The 18,643-nt window shown below is 34.0% G+C and overlaps 1 protein-coding gene across 2 annotated transcripts in view; it reads right to left on the reverse strand.

Moving 5' to 3' along the window:
• Positions 1-18,643, reverse strand: part of zgc:171482 (zinc finger protein) — a 125,425-nt gene that overhangs the window by 68,278 nt on the left and 38,504 nt on the right. For both annotated transcript variants that reach the window (XM_051125837.1, XM_051125836.1), the window contains exons 2-3: positions 16,612-16,716; positions 4,309-4,401 (exon numbers count right to left, since the gene is read on the reverse strand). In XM_051125837.1, coding sequence (XP_050981794.1) covers positions 4,309-4,401; positions 16,612-16,716 — 198 coding nt within the window. The remainder of the gene's footprint in view (positions 1-4,308; positions 4,402-16,611; positions 16,717-18,643) is intronic.

An 18,643-nucleotide genomic window follows, 5' to 3' on the forward strand; every position in this document is an offset into this window, starting at 1 on the left:
TTCCATACTACTACAGGCAGAAAAAAAATCTGATGAATTGATTGATTGACTATCATTAACTAACTAAAAACTAAAACCATTTAAAAAAATATTTTCATTACTTAAACATTAACTGAAATTAAAATGAAAAATATACAAATACAACCTAATTTAAAACCGACAAACTATAATTATATGAGATACTGATACTATGATAATGATACTAATGTAACATTTACTTTACCGTATTTAACATTAGCTGAAATAAAAAATGTAAAAAGTAAACATTTTATTTCAACTACAGTAGTTGCCAATGTAACATTTCTCATTTTTGTTTAGTTTAAGTTGAACTAAAATGACGAAAAAAAATAATACATTTAAATAGACATGTCTTAAAATAAACATATTAAAAGAATAAAAAACAAGACTAATCAAAATATAAAACACGCAATAAAATTGCTAAAGCTTTAACTGAAATTAAAATGAAAGATATACAAATAAAACATAATTCAAAATTTTGACAAACTATAATAGTATATTAATAATATTAAATTAACACATTTATTTTAACTTAATTAACATTAGCTGAAATAAAATATTTTTAAAAAGTAGAAAAGAAATTCAACTAACTGACAAAGTAACATTTCTTAATTTAAAGAGCAGGTCATATGGGTTTTTGTAAAATCTCTTTTTTGAAGTTTGTAACGTAGCTGTCTAATATAAACATTCTGCAAATTTCAAAAAAGTGCAAAAGTGCACTGTAAAAATAATAACCCCTGAGGTGTTGTGTTGCTGGATGTAATAATGAACGTAGTGGTCGTCATTTACTCCCGACATCTGAGCCGCTAAAGATGCAGTGGATTACGTTTGATTGTGAAGGGAATGCGCCTCCCGATCTACATAAATGTGTTTGCGTGAATCATTCGTGATCCAGTTTCACTTACAGCAGAAGTGAGTATAAGGGTTTTTTTTATGAATCTTTGCAATCGCCTTTCCTAAAAACATGCTAGTTTGGAAGTTAAGTGGCTAAATGCAGCTAAACTAAACAGGCTCAAGCAGAGCTCATTTGCATTTAAAGGAACAATCCCTCAAAATGAGATGATTTTTGCAGAGCTCATTTTGACAAGGTAAAAAGGGTGTTGTTTTACACTACCATTGAGAATTTTTAACCAAAGTGTATATTAGACTTTATATTAAGACCCTAAAGAATCATATCAACTGGAAAATGGGCATCTGATGAACCCTTTAAGCTCAGAACTGCTTTGAACGATTCGTTTCGAAATCATTGAAAAATGATTCTAATATTAAATGTATATTCTAAGAAAATTATAATGTTTTCTGAGCTTAGGGACTTGAATTGATTCATTTGATTATTTTTGGTCTGTTTGCTCAAATATGTTCAATTGTTTGTAGTTCGAACAGCAGAAGCCACATGCAGATGTCTGAATTCATTTACAATCATGCAGCATTCACTATGTACAGAATTGGGAATGATTAAATGAGTTTTTAAATCTTCCCTCTTTCATGACAGACAACCTTCTATGTTTCTTGGCATTGTGTCGGCAACCAATTAGATATTGTCTACACTACATTTGCAAAATAACAGTGCGGACAGCGAGTCCTAAAGTTTGCATTTGGGAACTGGGTCCAATGTGGACATAATGATAAATTGAAGCCAGAGAACATTTTAATTACTCAGAGGTCACGCTTTCATAGTTCATGAAACTGAATAGAGATCTTGGTAATGTTTCATGTAAATATCGACTTTCTCTTAGATGTTTTCCCTTAAAATTCCTAGATGATGTAAAAACAGAAACCTGTTTATTTTCATACTGAGACTTGTAGGCCTCGTTTGAGACATCAAGATCTCTTCAAACTGTAAAGGGAGACACATACTGGAGTCTTTTTCTCAGGAAAAAGCATGAGTTTTATCTCCATTTAACCATTTCTGTCTTGCAGAAACAATTGAGTCTATGACGGTCTGTTTCTCAATACATGTCTGTCTTAGAGAATAAGAGCGACTGTGAATGGAGATCTTGCGATTTTCTGTCCTGTGGGACACGGCATTGACAGGGCACATGGTGTCTCGGACTGATTCCAGACTGATAGCTGAGCATATCTGAGAAAGATCTGCTTCAATCCATCTATTTTTGACAGAGAAGTCAGTATTGACTTGTGTGGATGTGGCCAAAAAAGTTGTGAAGTGACAGGACTCAAAGTTTTAGTCAGTGAAAGGTTGTCCTGCACTGGTTTCTTTAGTCTAGAGGCATGTACTTTCTTCATTTTGTGTTTGGTTTTGATTTGTGGCCCGTTGGCTTTGCTCTGCTCAAACAGAGAGTTTGAAAGTGACGGCGCAGTCGTCGCCGAATACTGCCTGGTACCAAGAAGAATTATTCATAAACAGTCCCACTAATGAGCTCTGTATAAGAGCACAGACTATGATTCAAACAAAATGGTAGCTGCGAAGTTTCAGTGAATGTGAGTGATAAACTAACATCTCCACCCCTCAGAGACCCTTCAGAAAGCAATTACAAGAGCTGAGGCTCAGTCAAAACAACCTGCATGTGTCTGTATGTCAAATCATCAATCCGCACTGGGATCATTTAGATGTTTTATAGTATATTCAGAACTGCCAGAAAGGAACAAAAAGCCCTGAAACTCTTCATCTACTAGTTTATAGCCTCTCCAAGTTGTCTATCTGAATCCTATACAGCTTGTGTTAATCATGGCTTAATTCAAAGTCCATGAAGACATTAGATGACTGCTGCGCCGGTCATTTGCCTTTTGGGGAAATGGAACATTAACATTCTGTCTCTAAGGAGTGAAGACAACAGAAAAATCAAAGCTCAGTGCCTGTAATCTCCACTGCCTTCATTTAGTGTCTCACCAAAGACAAAAATGTCTCTCTTGAGGTTAAGCAACAATTATCGCAAAGAAAAAAATATTGCCAAGTGTTTTTTTTTTCCCATTGATGTTCTCATTTAGTGTATGTAAAAAAAAAATTGTGATATATAGTAAGAGTATAAATTAATATGGGCAGCATAGTTCAGATAATTGTGATTAGACATTTTAGACAAAGGATCAGTTCACTCCAGAATTAAAATTTCCTAATAATTTACTCACCCCCATGTCATCTAAGATGTTCATGTCTTTCTTCTTCAGATTAAAAGAAATTAAGGTTTTTGGGGAAAACATTCCAGGATTTTTTTATAGTTTAATTGAGATCAACAAGTTGAAGGTCCAAATTGGAGTTTCGATGCAGCTTCAAAGGGCTCTACACGATCCCAGGTGAGGAATAAGGGTCTTATCTACCAAAACTACAGCAATCAGTCATTTTCTTAAAAAAAAAAAAAAAGTACACTATTTAGCCACAAATTGCTCATCTTCACCCTTAAAAATAAAGGTGCTTCCTTTTTTGTCTAAATGGTTCCATAAAGGACCTTTAACATCTGAAGAACCTTTCTGTTTCACAAAAGGTTCTTTGTGGCAAAAGAAGGTTCTTCAGATTTAAAAAAAGTAAGAAAGAGATGGTTCTTTAAGGAAGCTTTGACTGAATGGTTCTTTGTGGAATCTAAAATGGTTCTCCTGTGGCATCCCTGTGAAGAACCTTTTAAAGCACCTTTATTTTTAAGAGTGTTGCACTAGCTCTGTGATTGACGCATTATGTAATCAAGTTAGAAAGGTAGGGTATGGCAAAAGACTCAATGTCATTTTCTCCTCCACCTTCTGTCATCTGACAATGTTGTTTTACCTTTTGTAAAGGTGCGTTTGACTTTCTTTGCATGTTCTCTTCGTAAATACTTCCACCTACGTCACGCATGACCTTTCCAGCCTGACAACGAAATGTGTGAAGTCGAGCTAGTGCAAGACGAGCATTTGTGGCTAAAAAATACATAAATCGCTTTTCTAAATGTAAACTACAAGGTACACTATTCGTGCAATCTAAACATACAAGGGGTGATCAAAAGTTCAGATACTATGCCCATGATAAACAATGGAATACTGTCCTCTCCAGGGTAACTAAAGTGAAAGTGTAACCCGTCTCACTTTAAAATCGTTTTTCTCAAAATTCCATTCCTGAAAATCATAGCTATCAGCCAACTTAAGATAGCCATAACTTTTGTTATGTTCAAACTATGGACGGAATAAAAACGGTTTTGGAAACCCAGCTTTCATATGGTATCAAAACCTAAAAAAGGTAAAATTTCACCATGTGTTGGGTTTTCCTAGATCGCATCATAATTATGAAAAAAAAAAAGATAAATTTGCAAATAAGTAAGAAAAAAAACTGTACTCTGAAATGAAGTTTAATTATAAGTTAGAAATTACCGGATTGTCTGGTCTCAGTCTTTTGGATGGTGGACCTCCATCTTCTGGGTGGAGCATGTAGAACAGACGCACTTTGTTGGCGTGTTTCTTGCTCTGTTGTGTGTGAGAAAGAGACAGAAAAACAGTGGAATTAACGCATTAGAAACCAAAAGTGTTCTTGCTTGGTTTGACATAAATGTATTATGTTTTTATGACACCCAGTAAATATCCAAGTGATCTTTTGCAAAGACCCACCCCCATTAGCTACTGTTGAAGTAAAAAATATATTGCGGAGCAAAGAGGAAACTGACAACGAGCTGCCAGACAAGACAGAGAAACAAAGTCTCAGCTGTCAAATTTTGTCATTTTTAAAGAAATTCAAACTTTAAATACCGTTTTGTGGCTCTGTAATGTGTCATGACAGTTAGACATTTACATATTGAACATTTAGACATAAGAGTGTCATCACTGTTGAGCCTCAGTTCAAACGGCATGTTAACTGATCATCTCTTTGTCTTTACTAGTTATAGCACGAAATAAATATAAATGAACATCAGAAGGTATCTTGTTTCAACAGCAGAAAAACATCAAGTCCACCGATGTTAATCTACTCTACTGTCTAGTTTGCTCAACAAACAAAAATGGCAGATTCAGCGTTATGACTGGTCACATCGCCTGTCAATCAAACTCTCTGCAAAGAGTCAATTCTGCAATACTTAAAAAAAAAAAATAATGCACACATTACCAAACATACAATCTGCAGTCTAAAGGATTATTAGCCTATTTTGGCTAATCAATAGAAAATGAATAAAAAACATGACATACTTCTGCTGTTATAAACTAGCATCAGTTGCTTTAATGTTTTTGGTTCCTGCTGAAATGACTGGAAGTTATCAAAACAAACTTTGTGTTTGTACCAGTCTTTTTTGTGCAGAGTGTTTGAGGTAGTTTGTTCCCTCTAGCTGTTATTGATTTGCAGTGTCTGTGCAGTTCTGACAATCATCTTACATGTACTATATACAGTACACTCCCTGAGTTTTTTTCTTTCTCTGTCAAACTTTGCAGTGCTTGCAAAGTTGCATCGTACTGATATTCTTAAAACATTCTGGTAAAAAAAAAAAAAAAAAAAAAAACTCCATTTGAACTTTGTAGACAGCTTCAGCTGTAGCTGTGATATCAATTTTTGGTTCTGTACAGTAGATCAAAAGTTTGAAAATTCCTTTGACAGTGATTCAAAACATGCCATTTATTTTAGAATTTGTATTATTTATTCTATTATTTTTATTACTTATTTTAATGCTTTTTAAATTATTTTTATTTATTTTTTTTATTTGTAAGGCCTTTATAGACACATTATCATCCTGAAATATAATCAGGCATATTAGTCTCACCTCTCATTGTTCCTTGCCTAGAGGACCATTTAAATCAAAAGTGTTGCATTTAACCCCATTTTCTCTTGCTGATTCTTGTGTGCAGCCGACTGAAAATAAGACGTCTGCTGAGTGTCATGACAACAGTATGCAGGCTGTTATTTACTCCAAACCAACACACCAGCTTTTACTGTTTAGTTGCAGCTTTACAAACATATGAAGGAAACATATATAAAAATATGCATATTATAAATGCAGTATATGTATGTATATGATTTCTTATTCATGTCATCTGCAGTCTGCGACTGCTGTCTTCTGTTACTCCACCCAAACACTTTGATTATTTCATAGGAATCTGAGGATACCAAAGAGTTTGGCAGTCAGGTGAACTTTGAAAAATGCATGTGACTACTTAGCTTTCAAAACATTTACAGCCACGCACATATCGAATAATCAAGGTGGGCCAGAAGAGCAAAGCCCCAGTGACCTTCTTAAAAAAGGACAAACCTAATGTACCTGCTTCAAGATTTAGTACTGATGTTGAACTATTCTATCAGCATCTCGGATAACAGTCTTCTATCTGCCCTGATCTGACCCTATATATTTTATATATATATATATATATATATATATGAGATAAGACCATATATGAGAGAATATGAAATGTAAAGTGCATCATTTTGGCAGACTGACTTTTTTTTCTCCATTTCCTCTTTTTAATATAAAACTTAAAGCCGCTCTTCATTTTCAAGTTGGGCTGCGACAAAACACTGCACTTCACACAGTGTTTATGCAGAGCTGTTTCCTGAGCTCACTGAGGGAGGATATATTTCAAAACAGTGCTTTTTAAATGTAATAGAAAAATGAAAGGTTTGCAGTATGGCATTTCAGTTCTGTCTCCGTAAAATCACAGAACATACTTACACAGTCAATTACAGAAATGTGCTCCTGCAAGCAGAAGTGTTTGTATTAATAGAACATGTAAACCAAAGCATGGTTTTATACTAAAACCTAGTGAGTAAGAAGTGACATGACCAAAATGAAATTATTATATATTTATATAATTATTAATATAATTACAATTTAAAATAACTATAAATATATTTTAAAATATAATTTAATTCTGTGATGCAAAGCTGAATTTTTAGCAGACATTATTCCAGTCTTTGATGTCACATGATATGCTGATTTAAAGGGGTCATCCGATGCCCATTTTCCACAAGTTGATATGATTCTTTAGGGTCTTAAAGGGGTCATCGGATGCTAAGTTCACTTTTATATGCTGTTTGAACATTAATATGTGGCAGTGTTTGTACAAATCTACCCTATAATGATAAAAATCCATGCAGTGGTTTTTAATTAATATGTAAAAATAATATCCCCTTTTTCAAATCAAGCCATTCTCAGATGCCTGTCGTTGTGGCGTCACACCCACAGAGGCCGCTTGATTGACATGAGTGTTTTACCTCAGATTAGCTGTAACAGTCCAACCTCCATGTTTGGATGTCGGAGCAGGGATGTAAGTTACACAAGAATTGAGCGATTGAGGTGTTGTGTTGCTGGATGTAATAATAAACGTAGTGGACCCTCTCTTCTCTCTGCTGCTCTGAGAGATTGATTATTTTAGCCGTATTTAGCGCTTTTAGCTGCAAAACTTGCTAACTAGCACGTTATTAGGAAAGGTGATTGCAGAGATTCATAAAAAAAAACCTTATACTCACTTCTGCTGTAGGTGAAGCTGGATCACGAATGATTTGCGTGAACATAGACGGATATATGTAGATCGGGAGGCACATTCTCTTCACAAACAAATGTAATCCACTGCATCTTCAGCGGCTCAGATGTCAGGAGTAAATGACGACCACTATGTTCATTATTACATCCAGCAACACAACATCTCAATCGCTCAATTCGGGTATTCTTGTCTAACTTACATCCTTGCTCTGGCATCAAAACAATGGAGGTCGGACTGTTACAGCTGATCTGAGGTAAGACGCTCATGTCAATCAACTATCGTGGGAGCAGAATGGCTCGATTTGAAATAGGGAATATTATTTTTACTGATTAATTAAAAACCACTGCATGGATTTTTATTATTATAGGGTAGATTTGTACACACACTGCCAACACACATTTATGTTTAAACATCTAAAAGTGAACTTTGCATCCGATGACCCCTTTAAGAATCAGATTTTTTTTTATTATTATTAAGATGTGTTGCTTCATTTATATAAATATAAATTTATAGAGCGTTTAATTTCATTTCTTCTGTTTTTTTGTTTTTTTTTTGTAAAAACTTAAAATCTCATAACTGTTACTGAATAATGTAATGTATCCTTGCTGAAAAAAAAAAATATTATTCTGAAATCTTACTGACATCAAACCTTTGAACGGTACTGTATAATCATTTTTTTGAAGCGTTTTAATTTATTTTAAACTTAAAATGTTTCAAATGACATATTAATGACTATTTAATTAATAGAATGTGTTATAACATTGCGCAACAAAACAGAGCAGGCTGATTTTTAGAAGTTGGATTATTTTTATCTCACTACATGACACTTAAAAATGAGCTACAATTATGTGGCAGTGCTTTAAATTGGAAGGATTTCGTTTTTGGAAACCCTGTTTCCAAAAGAGTGAACTATTCAACCTCGCTAATTGGTTGCTGGAGGTTTGGTTTAGCAGTGTAACCCCTCTCTAATTAAAGCTGACCATTTTAACCTGTATTCATGCCCTATGTTTGTTATATTCTCATCTGAGCTTTGCGCATTTAGTTTAGTAACCCATGCTAATGGCAAACTCTTGGATTCAGTTTTGAGTAAAATCTTCTGTTTGTTTTCACTGAAAAGATCTATTTCTGTGGTGTTGCTGCAGAAATGTTTATATAATCACTTACAAGGCTGTTTCAGGTAGCTGTCTTTGTAGGCAGTATGCAGCAAGTCAGCTTACTAGATTTTGGAGCACAGCCACATTTGCATGGATAAGCAGTGAAACCTGGCCAGACTGTTAATGCTCTGATATCACTGTGGGCTTAAGATGAATAGCTTGAATGTGTAATGTAATATGCAATATGTTTGATATTAAAAACTGAAATATGAGCATCTGTGGGTATTAAACAAGTGATTAATGTAAGTTTAGACTAAGAACAGATGCAGATGCAGGTGATTTCTGCTTGTTCAGAAAAAAAAAAAGCTTAGATGAAAACGCTGATGTAGAGCAAGACCCCACACAAGAACTGAAAAGTTCATACAGATGATACAAGAGGTCTGAAGCAAGTGTTATTTTAGTATTATTTATATGATAGAATAGTATTTATTAAATAAAATATTAGCTTTTATATTTTCAGTTCTTTTTCATTTTATTTTTGTTTAAAACAAAAAACAAAAAAGACCCTTTAACAACGTTCTCAGTTTTTTCTATTCTGTCTTGTTTGCTTTTTATTTATTACAAAAAAACCTTGCTACATTTACAGAGTCTTGTCACAGCACTTACATATTATTGCTCTTGTGGTTATGGTTTTGATTGCTTCTGTTTTCCTCATTTATAAGTTGCTGTCTGCTAAAATCGTCTGCTTAATGACTAAATGTACAGTGCCGTTCAAAAGTTTGGGATCAGTAAGATTTTTAAAGTCTCTTATGCTCATCACAGTTGCATTTATTTGATTTTGAAAAAAGTATTTGCAATTTAAAAGAAGAGCTTTCTATTTTAATATACTTTAAATATGATTTATTACTGTCATGCAAAGCTGAATTTTCCTCAGCCATTACTCTAGTCTTCAGTGTCAAATGTTCCTTCAGAAATCATTCTAATATGCTGATTTATTATCAGTGTTGGACAGTTGTGCTGCTTAATTTTTTTTTTTTCGGAACCTGTGATTCTATTTTTTAGGATTCTTTGATAAATAAAAAGTTTAAAAGAACAGCATTTATTCCAAATATAAATTCTTTCTAAAAAATATGTCTTTAATATCACTTTTTATCCTTCCTGAATAAAGCTATTAATTTCTTTGAACAAAGAAAAAAAAAAAATTACTGACCCCAAACTTTGAACAGCAGTGTATATTGTTAGAAAAGATTTATATTTTAAAAAAATCCTGTTCTCTTTAACATTTTACTCATCAAAGAATCCTGGAAAAAAAAAGCATCACAGGTTCCAAAAAAAATAAAAAAATAAAATAAAATAAATAATAATAATAATTAAGCAGCACAGCTGTTTCCAACATTGAGGATAAATCAACATCACAGAATGATTTCTAAAGGATCATGTGAGGCTGAAGACTGGAGTAATGATGCTGAAAATTCAGATTTGCATCATAGGAATAAATGTTAAAGTATATTAAAATAGAAAACCACTATTTTAAATTGCAATAATATTTCAAAATATTGCTGTTTTTTTCTGTATTTTAAGCAAATAAATACAGAAAAGACTTCTTTAAAAAACATTAAAAATCTTACTGATCCCAAACTTTTGAACAGTAGTCTATATTCATGTAAGTTGTAAACATTTTATGTGCTTTTGTCATTTTTAGTCATTTATTTAACATTTCCATTGTTTTATTTTTAGTTAAATTTTAGTACTTCAAATTAAACTTATTTCTATTAGTTGCCAAAATGTGTCTTTTAATATTTATTTTTATTTTGAGTTTAAAAGAACATTTATTCCAATATAAATCCTTTCTAAAAATATATGTTTTTACTATCAGTTTTTTTTTTAAATTTAACACCGAAAACAATTTTAGTAGCTTAGTTTTAACTGACAAAACTGGCAAGGGTAAAGCTGGTTTTACACAGTTTCTAGCTAAACTACTTTCTATAAGAAAACCAAAACACAGTCCAATGAGTTATTAAATATTATATGGGCAAAACACCTGTGAAAAATCAATATGGAAATATTAACACTGTATATTGGGCCTTATTTTTAACAGTGTAGATGGTTGGGTAACCTATATTTTTCGACTAGGGATATTCAAAACTAGATAACAAAATTGAGTAGTCAATGAATGACTAGTCACATAATTATCCTTAATGATGCCCTGCTTCCTTGCTTTAAACCAACCAAGGAGTTGGTTTAAAAAAAGATTCTCCGTGGCTCTTTGTTTGATATTTTCAGATTTATTAGATTTCAGATTTCAGTTTTATTCTAAGATTTATTCTAAGAAATATAAAAACTGTCCTTCAGTATTTAAGGAATGTGTACTAGTTTAATTGAACTAAAACATGATTTAATCATTTAGAAACTCTTTTATTAAATTAACTGCAATGAACCACTGGTTATTAAAAGCATTTACAGAATGTTATTAGGCTTGTGATTATACACAGTGGATTTTTAATGTTATTGTAAAAGTAATAAAAAGCATTCAGCTCTCCAAAACTAAAACACCACCATTAATTGAAATTCATTGTTGAATTTGTCACAGAAAGTGAATGGAATGAATTTAAAGGGGTCATCGGATGCACCCCCCTACCCCGATCCAGAACGTCCTGTTCCGGATCCAATGATTGGCGATACGTGCTATGAAGTCCTGTTCAGAATCAAATGATTCGCCATACAAGCTTTGGAGTCCCATTCTGAATCAAATGATTCGCCCATATGCACTTTGAAGTCCCGTTCTGAATCAAATGATTCGCCATACGCGCTTTGAAGTCCTGTTCTGAATCAAATGATTCGCCATACGCGCTTTGAAGTCCTGTTCTGAATCAAATGATTCGCCATACGCGCTTTGAAGTCCCATTCAGAATCAAAAGATTTGCCATACACACTTTGAAGTCCTGTTCTGAATCAAATGATTCGGCATACACGCTTTGAAGTCCCGTTCTGAATCAAATGATTCGCCATACGCTCTTTAAAGTCCCATTCTGAATCAAATGATTCGCCATACGCACTTTGAAGTCCCGTTCTGAATCAAATGATTCGTCATAAGCTGTTTGAAGTCCCGTTCTGAATCAAATGATTCGGCATATACGCTTTGAAGTCCCGTTCTGAATCAAATGATTCGCCATATGCACTTTGAAGTCTCGTTCTGAATCAAATGATTTGCCATACTCATTTTGAAGTCCCGTTCTGGATCAAATGATTCGTCGTACACGCTTTGAAGTCCAGTTCTGAATCAAATGATTCGCCATACACACTCTGATGTCCCATCCAGAATCAAATGATTCATGATATATGCTTTGAAGTCCCGTTCAGAATCAAATGATTTGTGATACAAGTTTGAAGTCCCGTTCAGAATCAAATGATTTGTGATACGCGCTTTGAAGTCCCGTTCTGAATCAAATGATTCGCCATATGACTTTGAAGTCACGTTCTGAGTCAAATGATTCACGATCCGATTGGAGCGCTTTGAAACAGTGAATCATTTTGCGACGCAGTGGTTTACTGGTTCAGAGTTTCAGAAAGCTCAGTTGATACTGTGTTCTTTGCTCGATTTCTCTATATAATTTATTCGCTGTTTGAAATAAAATCATTACAATTAACAGGCCTAACTTACATTTTTTTTTTCAAATTGTGATCACGTTAGACACAGTTTCCGTCGTATTAAAAACATTTCATGAAATGGCACTCATTATCTGGTACTTGCCTAAAAAGACGGGCATATAATGTGCGTTGTTAACAGATTACACTAACATTAGGTTACTTAGGCTATAGCCTTACTGAAGTTGGGGTAACCTCCGCCTATGGATTGAGAGAAAGTTTTCAAAAACTGTTCAGAGCTCAATCAGGGTGGGTCTAAGGTAAGACAGTCATGTCAATCAACTATCGTGGGAGTGGCCTGTGTCAGTGTGACGTCACACCAACAAAAAGCTGAGAATGGCTTGATGTGAAAAAGGGGATATTTCTTATAAAGATTAAAAAAATACCACTGGGTGGATTTTTATCATAATAGGGTGGTTGTGTACACGTATTTATATTTAAACAACATGCATCCGATGACCCCTTTAAAGATGAAATTCTCAGGTAGGTTTTAATGTGCTGACAGTTGGTTAGAATGCAAAATCCCTCTCAGAAAGATAGACTTGAGATATATCCCCTTCAGAACACCACAGCTAAAATATTAAATCTCTATATTTTAGATCACTCTCTTATATATAAAAAATGCAAAAGTAATCCTTTCCACAGATATCCCTGCAAATATATCTGCCACAGTATAAAGCGCATACTATAGCAGATTCCACATTTTTACTGTCCCACAGTAGCTGTGTGAGTATGAGTGAGTTAAAGACTCTGATAGACTTGGAGGAGAGTGAAGGCACAGCTGGGCTCAGGGTGAGTTCAGTGAGATAGAGAGAGAGGAGAGTCTCTGTTGTCTCTGAAGCAGTCAGACTGGATTACACTGGTCCAGTGAAGAGCTCAGTGCTGAGAGCGGATGAAAGGGGCCATTGATACACTCAGAATGAGCTAAAGACCAGACACTGAGGGAGAGAGAGGCAACATTTGGTCTGGGAAAGATTTGATTTGAGGGTTTAAGAGGAGACTGAGTAAATGATACAGCTAATAAAAATACTGAGTTTCGGGGTATTTGAATGATTTTTTTGCAGTGCCAGTTGTGCAGAGCAGTATGGCAGAACAGTATGTACTGTACATTTGACAGTAGAAATGTGACTGATAGTTGGTGAGATTGTACTGCGGCATTTATACAGCAAACTTTTTGATACCAAGGAACCCTAAATATAATGATACCCTTGCAATATAATTTAATCTGTGACTGTGGCTATCTATCTATCTATCTATCTATCTATCTATCTATCTATTTATCTATCGATCTATCTATCATTTATTTTGATGCCAAGGAACTTTAAATATGATGATCCCCTTGCAATATAATGTCAGGTATATGTATAACTAAAATGTATACAAATGTATACGGTGTGAAAAATTATTACATTATTACGTGAAAAATATTACATCTAATTAGCTTATATACTGTCACTGTGTTGATGCAAAAAGAATTACTGAAATAAACTGAAATACCTGAATAATATTTACCTTGTATTTAAACTGACCACATATATTCTTCCTAGCCACTATATAAATAATGTTAGATGTAAAAATATTTATTTCTTACTGTTAATAATGAATTTATTATTATTATTATTATTATTACTTTTAAGTTTTAAGAAAGCAAAATAAAAGAAATTAAGAAATTATATTTGATAAATCTAATCAAAAACATAAATTATTGTGATATTTCAGTATTGTTAATTTAATGTATGATATTAATTAAACATTTAAAATGTTTTAAAATTTTAAATGTTTTAAAATGATTAAATGTTAACTTGTTAAATATTTTGTAAATTCTTTTTTTCACTCAAATTGTCCGTGTATGTAAAACTTGTGAATATTTAAATATCTTCTATATCTTTAATTTATTAAAATAGCTTATATGTATATGTAAAATATGTATAGATTCTTACTGCTTTTTATGTATTATAGTAGGGCATACACTATTAAATTTATATCTATAAATATAATCTATAAAAAACAATTTTTATTGATGTAATTTAGTGAAAAGCAGCATTTGATTTTTAATATGAATATACATCGTTATGAATGTATCATCATTTTATTTTATTTTATTTTATTTTATTTTATTTTATTTTATTTTATTTTATTTTATTTTATTTTATTTTATTTTATTTTATTTTATTTTATTTTATTTTATTTGATTTGATTTGATTTGATTTGATTTGATTTGATTTTTGTCCCTCCGGACAAACAATACTGAGTGATATGGAGAAACAAAAGAGTCCAATCTGGACAATGAAGGGCAGGTGACAGGTAACAAGTTTTTTTCTCTAGACTGAGATGAGACATTAAACCTAAGCTTTTAGTATATGTCCGTTAGCTATCCACCAGATTATCAGCCATGCACGCACACGCTCGCACACGGCATGAGAAACTGAAAGAGGAAAAGGCCCCGAGATATCTGAAAGTCCATTAAAGTTGCTCTGACAGGTGGAGAGAGTTTGGTGTGGTTCAGTCCCAGGGGAACAGCTCTAATGCGTGCTGTGGTGCGGCGGACTCGTGTTATCACACAGAACATCTCTATCTGTCTCTCTGTTTTTCTCTCATTCTTTCCCCTTCCTTTTCTTCGCCTCTCCAGGGAAATGGCCGGCTGATTCTGGGCCTGAAATGAACTGGTCACAGTGACGAGTTCATCGACTTGGATCTTCCTTGAGGACACAACAGTCCTTCTGGATACTTGGGAAATATTTGATGCATTATTTGGCATGTATAGTGTATAGGGATGATATATCAGATTTTATAATTTTTTTTATTATTAACATTTTTTTTTTTTTAAATGGGAAAAATGAGATTAATACATCATCTGAAAGCTCAATAAGCTTTCCATTGATGTATGGTTTGTTAGGATAGGACAATATTTGAAAATCTGTAATCTGAGGGTGCAAAAAAATCAAAATATTGAGAAAATCATCTTTAAATTTGTCCAAATGAAAATCTTAGCAGTGCATATTACTTATCAAAAACTAGGTTTGGATATATTTGCGGTGGGAAAATTAAAATTATATTGCGGTGGGAATATTCAAATTCTTCATGGAACATGATCTTTACTTAATATCCTAATGATTTTTGGCATTAAAGAAAAATCAATCATTTTGACGCATACAATGTATTGTTGGCAATTGCTACAAATATACCTGTGCTACTTATGACTGGTTTTGTGGTCCAGGGTCACATATACATTTTATTTAAATTTAGATTTTTTTTTTTTTTTATAAATTTATGGTGAAATTTAATATCCCATCTCTACTAATCACTACAGATTCAGTTCAATAAAACAGTACCTTCAAAACATTTCCTCATTTGTTGTTTCTCATATGTTAATATGATAAAAATATATTATTATAAATTAAATATAATTATTTATAATAATTAATATAATATAATATAAAAATAATATATTTAATTAATAATTGAAATAATAATAAATTAATTAATATAAAAATACTATTTTTAGAAAGCAACAGGGAATAAATATCCTACACAGAAATAATTGGAAATAACTTATTTGATAAATGTAAGGAAAAAAAAAATCTTAATTTGAATATATAAATGAAACGTGTGGCTCACTTGAATTTATTTAAAATGTATTACTGTTTTTATAATAATAACAATAATAAGAATAAGAATTGAAAAATATGTGTAGATAAATATCGCTTTTTATGTGTTGTTATATTTGGGCATATTACATGTTACATTTATTTGTGTGTAAAAAGCATTGCGTAAAATATGTCTTTGTTACTCTGAAATAAATTTGAATGTTATTTTACTCAGATTAGTCATTTTCAGTCTACTTGGCAACAGCTGGTTGAAATGACAGTTCCTCTAACTGTCAAAAATAACCCTTTTAAGCCATTTGAGGAAAAATATGTAATTGTATTTCAATAAACAAGTAAATCCAGCTTCCATTCACACGTAATTTAGGACATCAGCCTCACGCTGTGACATCTGAGAGCGTTTACTCAAGACGGGGATCACAGGGATCAGTGACAGAAGAGCTAAAGTGTTACCGTAACACTGAATATAGCTCACTGGCTTCTCTTCGTAAACCAATCTGGCCAAACGATCCTGTTGAACAGACACGTTCCCTCAGCTACACTGATTTCGTGCAAAGGAGTTTGTCCTCATTAGCGCGCTCATTAATCTAGTGATTGCGTACTCTGCTGTCTCGGGAACCGTACGTGAGAGATGTAAATAATGCAGGAGGATGATTATTTAATGGTCAATCATTGGGTTACTTATGAAGGGGTTGTGGGTCTGAGGAAAGGTGCACTGCATTACGACTTTAAAAGCAGCGACTGAAAGATACATGAGAGAAGCATTTAGGTTACAAATGATTATTACATCCCTGATGATCAATTGATGAGGCCTGCTTTTAACGTAATGTGTGTCACTGCTCTGCGTGTGTATGTGTTTGTGTGTGTGCGCTCACCTCATAGTGTGCCACGCGCTGGGACTCGGAGATCAGCTGAGCGTTGCAGATGTTACAGTAGCTCTCCGTGAAGAGTCCTTCATCGCCAGCTCCGGCAGACTTCATCTGATCAAACGCACACACAAAGTACTGTGAAACTCACAGAACTCCAGTTTATCACATTTATTTTTAGTTTAGACTGATTTGACCCATTTTAAAGTCAAGTCAGTGATGGTTTATTGTCGTTCTTCTGCAGTTAGGAAGTACAAGGACACATTATTTTTCTCAAAGATGTAACATAAGACCTTGCATTGCCACAGCATGTGACAAATTACATAAAAATGGCAATACATAATGTGTATACAGATGGAAACAAAGACATTAGAGCTCTCAGTGCTGAAATAAAGTGCCTACAAATCCTGCTGGTCTTACCTAGTGAGGAAAATCTGACTGGTCAGTCTATCCACCTTATTTTTTCCCATAAGAGAGGGTGCAGCCATTTGTACATTTTTTGTGTCTGGCTTCCCGTCTCATCTACTTCCAGCTATTTTTAGCTGCACAAAAAGGTTGTTTTGCTGCTTGATATTGCAAACTGGTGTGTCTTACCATATTATTTTAATGTACTATCTTAATTATGAACACACTGGTTTGTAGTGCAAACTGTTTTACCGTTTACTGCACTTCGATATTCTTCTTGTTATTTTCCTATGGCAGATTATGAACCAGACGTCTAACACATTACCAGAAAACAGTATACTTCCGCACTGAAAAATAAGGTGGATAAGATATTGATGGGACGATAAATCGTTGCAACCCGAATCGAGAAATGATTCAGCATCAATTCGTGATTTTCCGAACACATCGCGATTCTTTCTCAAATTGATTCTGAGCTTAGTTTTTGAAAAAATGTGTTTTATTAAATGAACTATGATTTATAGCTGTTTCCTTTCTGGGGCCTAAAATGGAGCTATTTTGGTCAATACTGGTAATTAAACCATATTTTGCTAAATGTGTTTTTGTGCTGGCACCTTGGCTGGTTTAGGCCTGGCATAGATAAATAAATATGACAATAAAGCCATACCTAGGTGGCAGCAATTCCCTGTTTTAATAGATTTTTACTGAATCATTCCAAGTATGTATAACCACAGACCGGAGATCTCCAAATGGGGGCGGGAACTTCAAAAGTGGGCAGAACCTCCAAAATGGGGCGGGGTCTCGTTACACAAAGGCTTTCACTATTGGCTCTGGCTTCAGCCAATTGTTATTGACTTACGTTTCAAAATAAAACTTTATAAATAAAATAAAGCTAAATATGCTACATAAATAAATATGCTCAGTGAGAGCAGAGCCCAAAGCTCGTGGCCAGTGGTGTTCAGACTGGAGTTAAAACCTTTGCTTAATGATATAAACGGGAATCCCCCGTGAGCTCTCCCGCGAGCCGTCACAGCGCAGCACAGGGGAAAGGTTTTATTTTCTCTCTTTGTTTTAAGAAACAGGGGCATCCCGGGACTTGAAATTTGCAGGGTAGGAGGGTGTAGAGACGCTGAGTGTAACTAAAAAGGTCCCATTTTCTGGTGAGGTCTGGTTGGGGAGTTACGGAACGGCCCGGCGATCTTATATCACATAATTTTATTAACTGTTTACCCACCACGCTATTTAGCGCCAATCCCACGGTGCAGTTCATTTCCCTGGTTAAGGTTAGGGTCAGGTGTGGGGTAGGTTTAGGGGTTAGCATTGTTTGTAGCATAGTGTAGGAAATTAACACTGTGACTGACAACCAATAAAACCTTTAGAATCAACTGTGGGGCGGAGTTTGCGCTGAAGTGGATTGGGGGAAAAATTTGAGCATGCGTGTCATGTGCCTGCCTGTCAGTAGGAGGAAGCCATGTCCTATTTTGGAGCTCCCACCCCGTTTTGGAGTTCCTGCCCCCATTTGGAGTTATACCCTTCTCGAATCGATTCCAAAGAGAATGGTGATGCATTCAGAAGATCTCAGAATCGATCCACGATTCAATGTATTGTTCCATCCCTATTATAAGACCAGGTGACTGAC

Source organism: Labeo rohita, chromosome 13 (assembly GCF_022985175.1).
Source record: "Labeo rohita strain BAU-BD-2019 chromosome 13, IGBB_LRoh.1.0, whole genome shotgun sequence".
Classification (NCBI taxonomy): domain Eukaryota; kingdom Metazoa; phylum Chordata; class Actinopteri; order Cypriniformes; family Cyprinidae; genus Labeo; species Labeo rohita.